The sequence below is a fragment of the Setaria viridis genome, chromosome 7 (assembly GCF_005286985.2).
Source record: "Setaria viridis chromosome 7, Setaria_viridis_v4.0, whole genome shotgun sequence".
In the NCBI taxonomy this organism is placed as follows: Eukaryota; Viridiplantae; Streptophyta; class Magnoliopsida; order Poales; family Poaceae; genus Setaria; species Setaria viridis.
The window spans coordinates 739,918-750,849 of record NC_048269.2 but is presented as its reverse complement, the minus strand read 5'-3'; the positions used below and the strand labels follow the sequence as shown (position 1 = coordinate 750,849).

The 10,932-nt window shown below is 45.3% G+C and overlaps 1 protein-coding gene across 1 annotated transcript; it reads left to right on the top strand.

Annotated features, from left to right (window-relative positions):
* The first annotated feature begins 4,557 nt into the window (after nucleotides 1–4,557).
* On the top strand, nucleotides 4,558–5,880 carry LOC117865996 (BTB/POZ and MATH domain-containing protein 3). The gene has a single exon (XM_034750280.2). The coding sequence runs from the start codon at nucleotides 4,558–4,560 to the stop codon at nucleotides 5,878–5,880; it is 1,323 nt and encodes a 440-aa protein (XP_034606171.2).
* The last annotated feature ends 5,052 nt before the right edge of the window (nucleotides 5,881–10,932 follow it).

Below are 10,932 nucleotides of genomic sequence, written 5' to 3'. Positions count from 1 at the left end.
TGCACTGGAGTTAAGCAGATCTCCTAGGTCCTCATGTGGTGATGCAGGGTCCACCACCTTCAGGATTTTGCGCAACACATTTTGGCACACCTGGTGGGACACGGTTATAAGGCTCACATTTTTATTCAATAAAAAAGCATCTTCAGCAGCTGTATCAAGTTCATCGGCATCGGCGTGTTGGAGTTAATTTAAATCAATATAATATTCCAACCAGAAGAGCCGATGGTACAGAAAGATGATCTTAATTTCAATCGGCTGCACATTGTATAGATAAATTTGATGCTAGATTAATTACGGAGGAAACCGATACAACATCGACACCATCATTCCTTACTGATATTATATATCGGCCAGTTCAGGGAAACAAGTATCGGCTGGGCACATAGTAGCTGATGGAGTTTTGTTTTTTTTATCAGCCAAAGGAAACAAAGCATCGGCCGATGGAATATAATCGGCAAGCATAGTGGCCGATGGAATTATTTTTTAGCCAATGGAATTTTTTGTTCAGCCGATAGAAGTATTTTTCAGCTGATGCAACATTTTTTTTAGCCGATTGGAAAAGCTCCAGCAGGTGGGCAAGAGAGAAATAAAAAAAATGCATCGGCAGTTGTATCGGCTGATTGGAAGAATTAAAAGGGATCGGCCGATTGGAAATTGCATCGGCTGATGGAAAATGGGATCGGCCGATTGGAGTTGTATCAGCTGATTAAAAAAAAACAACAGCCGATCGTAGAGAAAGACATCGGTCGATTAGCATCAGTCAGTTGAAATTAGAAAAAAAAACAGAGAGAGGCATCGGCCGATTAGCGTCAGCCTGTTGGAATTAAAAGAAAAAAAATAGAGAGAGGCATCGGCCGATTAGCGTCAGCCAGTTGGAATTGAAAGAAAAAAGAAGCGTGGCATCGGCCGATGGAAAGTTGGTTCAGCCGATTGTGGCATCGGCCGATGGAAAATTGGTATTGCCGATTGAAAAAAATAGAACAAGAAAAAAGTTGGCATCGGCTGATAGAAAAATGGTTTAGCGGATTGAAAATTGCTAATCGGCCGATTTAAGAGAAGCATCGGTGTATTGGTTAAAAAAAAGTGCAGGGAAGCATCGGCGGGTTAGTTAAAACAAAAAGCATCGCCCAGTTGGAATTAAAAAAAAGGAGGAGGCGGTCGGCCGATGGGCAAAGGAACGAGTGAAAGCAGGGCAAAAGAACAAAAAAGAAAGAAAGAAATAAGAGAAGCATCGGCCAATTGATTAGAAAAAAAAAGCATCGGCCACGTTGGTGCGTTGACAAAAGAGAGGGGCATCGGCCATTCGTGCGTCTCCTTATTGATAAAAAAAAAATCGGCCGATTGAAAATTGGATCGGCCGATCAAAAGTTGTATCGAAAGTTGTATCGGCCGATTAATATATATATATATATATATATATATATATATATATATACATCGGCCGATTGAAATAAAGAAAGCATCGGCTGGCTGGTGACTGGTTCAAAAGATGCATCGGCCGATTGAGATAAGGGAAGCATCGACTAATTAAATACATTGGCCGATTGGGATATATATATATATATATATATATATATATATATATATATATATATATATATATATATAAAAAGGGTATCGGCTAATTAAAAAAATTACATCAGCGGATTGAAAATTGGATAGGCCGATTGAAAGTTGTATCGGCTAATTAAAAAAAATGCATCGGCCGATTAACTGTTTGGCAAAAAGCATTGGCTGATTGCTTCGGCCGATTGATTGCTTGGTGATAAGCATCGACTGATTGCTTGGCCAATAAAAAATTCAGCTGATTGGATCAAGCAAAATAGTATCGGCTGCTTATAAAATATATTGGATATTAATTTTGAAGCATGAAATATTCATACTTCGAAACTGGGGGGCCTGTGTTGACAACAAAAGCTTGCTGGTTACTGCACCAAGTTTTGGTGTCAACAGACTGGTCTGTTGTTTCTACTGCCGGCAATGCCGATGGTGTTCTTTATATTTGAAGAGGAGTCGACGTGACTTTGGATATTGCAATCAGACGTTATTAGCTCTGAAGACAAGTATCAGACTTCTATAATTAGTTTCGGAACATGAAGCATTCATACTCCAAAATTGGGGGGCCTGTGTTGACACCGGATTTTGACCAATCCTATAAATTCGGAGTACAAGATAATTGGAGTCACGTACAACAATAAGAAGCTAGCATGCGTGTATATGGGCACGGAGTTCAAATCGGCTTCATTGGATTGATCGGCAAGGAGAGGCAAGGATGATATAAAGGAAAGGCTAGCACGTATGGATAAAAATGATTAGAATATACAACATGGATTCTGGTGCACTTTGCATGCCATGCGTGGGAGGCTTCCAGAATAATTATGCATGCGGCCGATCTGTGCATGTACGGGAGGTTGTTTCATAGAATAAAATATTTTAGAGATAGAGTTGGGTTAGTTAGAGATAGAGTTTTTTATTAGAAAAGATTGTGTACGTGACTTGCCTTGTGCGTGGTTAGATGCCAATTATGTAACATCCGCCCTATAAATATAAAGGGACGTGGCCATTGTAAAGAATCATCACACGATCAATAATACAACATATTTACCTTTACCTTTCGGCTTCACGCCATTGCCCTAGGAGTAGGAGTAATGTAGATTCTCGACGAGTTCCTTCTAGCAAGCTGGGCTGCATCGACCTCGATCTCCGGCGAGCTGCAAGTTCCGTCACCAGGTGTTCTAGGCTTTAACCACCGAGCATATCGCTGTGGTTTCGTCTAGTTTCATCTACCAGTTATCGAGTATCTTGGATCTTTGACTTACGGTGCATCGCTTCTGTCTCGATCTACGGTATTCACCAGTTATCCCGCCTTGATTAAGCTTGCATCGGCTGATATTTATCTGTTCTTTCGTCTTGCCATTCAGTTTGCTTTAATTAGCTTTAGATCGGTTCATCATAGACGATAGATCATTTAATAGCCTGTTGCATCTTAATCTTGGTTACCCCTTCGAGTGCTGTTGAGAGTAAGTTCCATTGTGATTGGATTCATCAGCTGGCGGGGTTCAGATTAACGTCCTGCTAAATATTTCTAGACTGCAACTACCGGGCGCATCGCTGTGGTTTCACCTAAAAATATTGGTGGTGATGTTAGTTTAGATCTCATCGGCTTGTGGCTCTAGCTATGGTGGAGCAACAACTCAACAGCATCGTGTTTCCTATCAGCCGTATGGCTGATGGTTATTGTAAATTATATTAAATCGGCCCGATCGGCCGACTCCATCGAACTTCGAGAGAATTGTCCCCACCTTGTCAGTTGAATGGTCAAACTGACTGGCACGCCCACGCACACCATGTGCGCCGATTTGGATTCTGCACTGGAGTTAAGCAGATCTCCCAGGTCCTGATGTGGTGATGCAGGGTCCACCACCTTCAGGATTTTGCGTCAACACATAGCAAGGGAATAAGGCTATTCATGCAACCAAGTAGAACACTATAAGAAGGAATCACGAACACTTACTTAACTTCAAAGATTGTAGTAGCATCCATAGAGGTACAAGCTAGGAGGGGAGTGCTGACACTCCGGCACTCCTCCCAAACATACGTCACTCTCTTCGTACTCTAAGCACAAGCTAGGCAAGGCTTTGCCTTTGGAATGAGGCTCTAAGCTCTCTTGGATGGTGTTGGTGGTGTCCTCAAATGAGCCCCCTCCTCTACTATTTATAGAGGGGAGGTGCCTTGGGAGAGTGGAGAACCTCCAAGCATCTCAAGGGGATCTTGAGGGAATATTCTCCTCCAACTCTTTTTCTTGTGCCACCTAGCAGGATCCGAGGCTTTGAGGCGGTAACTCCCAGGATAACAGCCACAACCGCCTTTAGGAAGTCACCAGGGGCCGCCATGTGGAAGCTGAGCATGAAGGGAGCCTGCACTGGTTCGGTCGAACCCCGGGCCCTGCCTCTCGTATCGCCTTTCGTCTGGGATGCTGCCTAATAGGCCCTCGAGTCGGTCCTAGGTGCACGCGCCAAATTAAGACGGTTTATCCCCTTTGGTAGGCGCATGGATCCGTGTGCTCTTTCCTGATTGGCTGGAGTTATGTTTCTTTGCACTTGGGTGTGTTTCCTCCTCCTTTCTAAGGATAAGTGACCTGCATACAATTATTCACCAACACTTATAGAAATGGTTAGTAATAAACTCCTACCACTAGGTTGATGCTTATCTTTCCGACGTTTATGCTAGAGTTGACAGCTTAGAATTGGTACTTAAGATCCATCAATAACGAGGACGACATCCAACGGATGTAATTTGTCACACGAATCTTAAACATCGGAAGCCACGTAACATATGGGCTTCTGGAAGCCAGATAGGATTGGCATCATGCTGTTTGTTAGTTAACCTTCACCCGGCCCACCATACCATGTGATTATGGCCCACTGCCAGAGCCAGAGCCCAACGTTGCTCTCTCGCATCAGTTTCCAAAACCATCACGAGAGAAGGCAGGCAGCAACGGCAAGTAAAAAAAAAAATCCTAGCCGGGCGCCGCCTCTCGTGCAACCAGCCGCCGCCATGGCCGTGCCTGCTGCGCTTGAACCGGCGACCACCGACGACGAGCCCCACTCCGCCTCCGCCATTGTCGGGGGATGGGTGACCGGGCGCCGCGTCCTCCACATCGAGAGCTACTCGCGCACCAAGGATGAGCTCCCCACGGGCAAATTCATCGAGTCGCGCCCTTTCAGGATCGGAGGCCGCTCCTGGAGCATGAAGTATTACCCCAATGGCCTCAAGTCCGAGTACTCCGACTTCATCTTCATCTTCCTCCAGCTCGTCGACGCGCGTGCCTCCTCCTCCGATCCTCCTGTTGTCAAGGCGCAAGCCATATTCAGTTTGCTCGATCAGGCCAGCAAGCCGGTGCCGTCCCACACCCAGACCACAGGCCTACTCAAGTTCTCTGTCCCTGGCAACAATGGCATATGGGGCTTCCCTTTGATCAGGAGGGACTTCCTGGAGAAGTCAGAGCATCTCAGAGATGACTGCTTCAGGATCAGCTGCGACGTCATGATCCCCAGGGAGCTTCGAACCGAGGACAGGATGGTACGTCCCAGCAGGACGCCTACCCTCGTCGCTGTGCCGCCGCCCGATCTCAGCCGGCATCTCGGCGACCTCCTCGCAGCCGGGCATGGCGCCGACGTGACGTTCCAGGTTGCCGGCGAGACGTTCAGGGCGCACAGGTACATTCTGGCGGCCAGATCGTCGGTGTTCAAGGCACAATTCTTGGGCGCCATGAGGGAGAGCAATGTCAGCAGCCAAGCGTATCCGATACGCGTGGCTGACATGGAGCCACAGGTGTTCCGGGCTTTGCTCGCTTTCTTGTACACCGACGCACTGCCAGATTATTGCTCTTCGGGTCAAGAAGACGAAGCAGCCGCGATGGCTCAGCATCTGCTTGTCGCCGCAGACAGGTACGGCATGGAGAGGCTGAAGCTCGTTTGCGAAGATAGCCTGTGCAAGCACATTGATACAGGCTCTGTGGCGACCATCTTGGCTTTGGCTGAGCAGCACAACTGCCAGGGGCTGAAGATGGCCTGCTTCCGGTTCATGATCAGGTCCTCTTCAGCTCTGAATGATGTACTGGCAACTGATGGGTTCCAACATTTACCCCGAAGCTGCCCTTCTGTTTTGAAGGAGCTGCTATCCAATTCTTCTACTCCGGACCCAACTAGTTACTACTGGTACCAAGCACTGGTAGTGGTACTTTTTCTATGCTTTGCGGTTTGGGGGTTTGTAGTTTTCATTGTTAACCACTTCTCTCCTGTCAAGCTAGTACTAACTAGCGTCGGCAATTTTCTACTCCCTCCGTTCCAAATTGTACGTCGTTTTGCCTTTTTCTAGACATATCAAAAGCTATGTATGTAGAGAAGTCACAACGAATAGTAATTTCAGATGGAGGGAGTAATTAATAAGGTTTGGTTTGGTGCTGTAAGAAGTAGTGATTGGGGACACAATTCCTCATTTCCAATATAGTTCAATAGGCAGTGCTACTTGTTCAGTTTTTTTTCTTTAAAAGATATGCAGTTCTTTTCAAAGGGACGGCAAAAGCTCTTTGCCCGAAAAATGGACCCGTACGTCATAAAAGGAGGCAATGCACCTTTTCTTGTTTGTTTGATCGTTTTTTTTCTAGCGGCAACTATCGACTTACAAGCCAAGCTACCTAGCTTGTAAGCAAGAGTTGGCAATTGTGACAACGTGATGAATGGTCGAGTTAATTTGCATGGACCTGTAAGTTCTAGTATTCTTTACATGTTCCTAGCAAGAGTTGGCAATTGTGACAACGTGATGAATGCTGTAAGAAATTTGCAGCTGGTAATCCCTAGCTCCAGAAATTATTAGAGCTAGAGTTATATTAAACATGTTCCTATCATTTTCTCCATCTCTTTTTCTCTTTATTGTCCAATTAGTGACTTGTTTTTTGTTGTAATCTCATTGGAATTGCTAACCACAACGTGTCCTATGATTAGCTTAACACTGAACTAATAATATATATATATCTGTAATCCAAAATAAGCACTGCCCACTGCTATATATAAAATCTTAATTAAATCACTAGGATTGTTTCTACTTGTGAATTGAAGAGTTTAAGCACCTAGCTGTGATGTACAATCGTAACGTTAAATAGAAGTGATAAACCACATGTTTGTGTTTGTCTTTAACCAAAAGGTCAAGTGTAGCCTACTCATGAAAGAAGATGCTTTATGTCGATTGTTGATGGCAATGTGGGCAGGCAGTGGTTTTTCTCTTAGATGATGGCGTTTTTTTTATCAAATACGCAAGAGAATTGCGCATCTTTGCATCAACGTGCATCACAAATTGTGCGCCTACGAACCCCCGGAACTACGAGAGACTACTACATAAAGAGTAACAACGTTTTTGTTCGGCGACTCCCATGGGCACCTAGGTCTACTACTCGCCGACGAGACAAGCTAAGTTCACAGCTCCTGCCTTGATCCAGAGTTGGCCCTCCGTCTTGATATTCTGTAGAAGGAGGTTGAGCTGTAGATGATCTCCTCTGAACATCCGCGCATTTCATTCTTTCCATAACTCCCATGTGACAAGCTAAGATCTAAGTCATGTAACCAAACACAAGCACAAGTAGGATGAAAAGTAATATGGCAGATGTATGATGTGTACCCTTAGGCACATGCCAACTTTGCCAAGGCAGAGACAACAAGTATCTTTTCCCTCTACGAGGCTTTCCTAATAGAAGCATTGAACAGTCAAAAATTGAGATGGTACAAAATGATACGTTACAACAATACTCGGAATCAAATATAATTTCTCAAGTGAACAACAAAAACTGTTGCAACTAATAAATCAAAACTAGATGCTGACAGTGCAAATGCTAGGAATGAATAGGTTTTAACTCGAATTTTACATAAACATAGGTACTTATCAAGTTTAAAACGCATGAGGTTAAATGAGAAAGAAAATGAGCATGTCTGGTGCACAAATCCAACTAAAATCCAACATGTTCTTTTACACACTTGACAAGTCCACCACTTGACACAGACTTTTACGCACAGATTCGATAAATTGCAACAGTGTTTTACACATAGGAGACACAAATTGCAACATAGTCTTTCAACACCTAGTGCAACACACTTGAGACATGTAGACGTCGACCCACCGAGATTCGCTCCCAAACCCAGATCTGCAGCAGATACGCACACCCTATCTGCTCACCCTCCAAGATTTGCATCCCTTGCAGTGCATCTGCAAGTGTCACACAACTGCCTGTACAGCCAGGCGAGCACCGTTGAGCCCCAACTGTAGCCACGGATGTTGTCCCAATCCTGATCCAAAATTAGAAGAACCATCCAAGACATGGTGTTCCCAGCCGCATCAGTTAGCAGGAAGGTGCTAACAAGGTGCCACAGCCAAACACGAGCATGCCTCTCCACAACCTCATCAGCTGCTCCCGGTGGGCACACGCTGAAGTGCTCCCTCAACCATGTGGAGCTCACCCCAGAGGTCTTCTTCGAGTTGTCTCCCTCCTCGGGCTCTGGAGGTCTAATTCCAATGTGCAGCTCAACCATGTCACGCTAGTTCTCACTCTGAATGATCCCCGTTACTAGAAGCCCCTCCAGTGGAAGACCAAGGATCATGGCCATGTCCTGCATGGTGATGGTCATCTTGCTACACGAGAGGTGGAAGGTGTGAGTCTCTGGACACCAGCGGTCGACCATGGCGGTCAACAAGGGTCCATCCATCGGAGGGAGGCCCGCAGCAACCTGAACAGCAATGTCCAGAAATCCAGCTCTCTGGAGGTACGACACGTAGCACTCATCCCACCTAAGTGGGGAGTGCACTCGCGGCGGCCGTAATGGCTTCAATTCCTGTAAAACAACCAAATAATTAGAAATAAGATTGTTTCGTACCATACAAGGAAATGTAAATGAATGTAGAAAAGTTCTTTGCAAATAAATGAAAACAAATAGTATCATGTCAAATGGTATATTATCATTCAACTACAAATAACAACATGCAGTGATAAGATTTACACAATCATGCAGACGGGTTCTAAACAAGCAAAAATGGACCACGATGCAACTCACCATTGAACGAGTATCTTTGTGCAAACATGTGTCCGTTTTTAGGTACGAGGTATGTCAAAAAAGCATGAGTCCAGCATGGAGCATGTTCACTGCCATAGCATATTTCATGGAGAACAGCTAAAATTATGAATGTAAAAAACATATGTAAAAAAAATAAGAATGGCCTATGTGATTCAAATATCATGTCAAGAGGGTTTGAAGTCATTTTTAAACAAAAGGTATTTATCATATGTGCACTGAGGTAGAAGATACATGCAAGTGTGAAGTATATATATGGTCAACGTTGCTATGAGCCAAAATATTAAGTTGCACGTGCTTTCTAAGACTATATAAATACCCGACTTTCAGGTGAATATACATAAAAATCGTATATAATCTCATTCATATAATATATAGTACCTCATGGAGGTTAGCGAGGAGGGTCGCGGTGCTGCACGTCGCACATCGTACGCGGCCTCAAGGAGTGGGTAGACTAGGGCCGCCGTTCTAAAAAAGAATAAACAATATTCGATAGTAAAAATCGTTAGTAAAAAGGTTCTTTGCATGATAAGTAGAGGAACAATAAAAATTTACTATCAATAAACATAATTGGATATATTGTACAAATAAACCTATCAATGCCACATACACTACACAAATGCATGAATATCTACCTAAATCGAAGCATGCAACAAGTTCTACACATCAATATCGCGGGCAGAGAGTCTAGTCCATTAGGTACATCCTCCGATCTACCTAATGGAACAGTAAAACAAGGTAAAAAGTTGGGGGATATCTTCCAAACAAAGTGGTGAACGATTCCAACTACTTTCCCAACCGAAATCGCCAGATTTGGGGGTGGCGGGGGCCAGCGGCGAAGGAGTCGGTCGGGCTCGAGGGGTTCTGGAGGAAGGAAGAAAGGAGGGAGCCGGCGCGCGGCTGTAACCCAGGCACTGCCATACCAGGCCATGTCAACGCCGCGCCAGCCCCGCGCCACGCCACCTTGGCACCTGTTGGAGGTATGCCCTAGAGGCAATCATAGAGATGATGATATTCCATTTGTATCCATGATTTGTATATTGTGTTCATTGAATATCCATTAAAGGCTACTTGAATTGATTTGCAATTATGTGAATTGTATGTGAAACTCTTTACTTGTATGGTTATTCTAAAGTTGTCCCTAGTCGGAGTTCATGTGAGGACACACATGAATATTAGACTAGCACATGTATTAGTTGATGACTATGTTTCACAAGTCATGGACATGTAGATGTTGAACTAATAATGTGGACACATGTGGAGACATGTGTTAGGACTGACCCAGCACGAGAAGTAGTTCTCTCTTTAAACAACATATACGCTTTGTCCTTAGACCTGAGATTGTCGCATGTATTCTAGATGTGGATCGACCTACTTAGGGGCTATCAAACGCTACGCCGTAACAGGGTAGTTATAAAGGTAGCTTTCGGGTTTGTCAAGAAGCATGCTATGAGACATGGTCAATCAAGATGGGATTTGCCCCTCTCTGATTGAGAGTGATATCTCTGGGCCCCTCGAGTGATCGGATCCGAAAATGCATGGCCATGCTACGTACGGTTAAGAGTTAACCTACAAAGGGATTCCGAATCACAGGATCGAGAAAGAGCGGTCGGCCTGAAGCTAGACCAAATATCGTGAGGCAAAGGGAATAGCATGTATATTATGTTGTGATGGTTCGTCTGATATGATCTTCGTATGCGTATAGGAGTTGGCACGTCTTGCTAGAGGCCGCTACCGACTATTGGGCCGAGTAGGAGTACTCGGGCCATGTCTATACGTATCCGAACCCATAGGGTCACACACTTAAGGGGCTGGAAGCCCAATTCGGATCTGATCCGAGTTGGATTAGGTTTAGGAGTACTAATGGGCCTCGGATCCAGAGGCCCATCAGGAACCCCTATAAATAGAGGGGTGGGGGCGCCCTAGGGTTTTACACCTTTTGGCTGAACACACTTGCCGCGCCTCCCACGCCCTCGCTTGTTGCAACTCGCGGATCTAGCAGTCCGGCTTGCGACGCTTCCTCCCTGCACGTGTGGATACCTTGGAGGTGTTGCGCCTGCAGCACTTGGACGAGCCATCGACGAGCCGCCGACGAGCCACGACGAGCTGACGACGAGCCGCGGCACCGGAGGCGATCTTGCTGTGCACGTAGACGAGCTGCTGAGGAGCTGCTGGACGTGATCGACTACGTACGACTACGTTGATCGACTACGTACGACTACGTGATCGTCTTCACTGCACCGACGCATATCTACATCTTCCGCACCAGTAGTGCGTCGAGTGGTAATCCCGTGATCCTTATACGGCAGTTCTT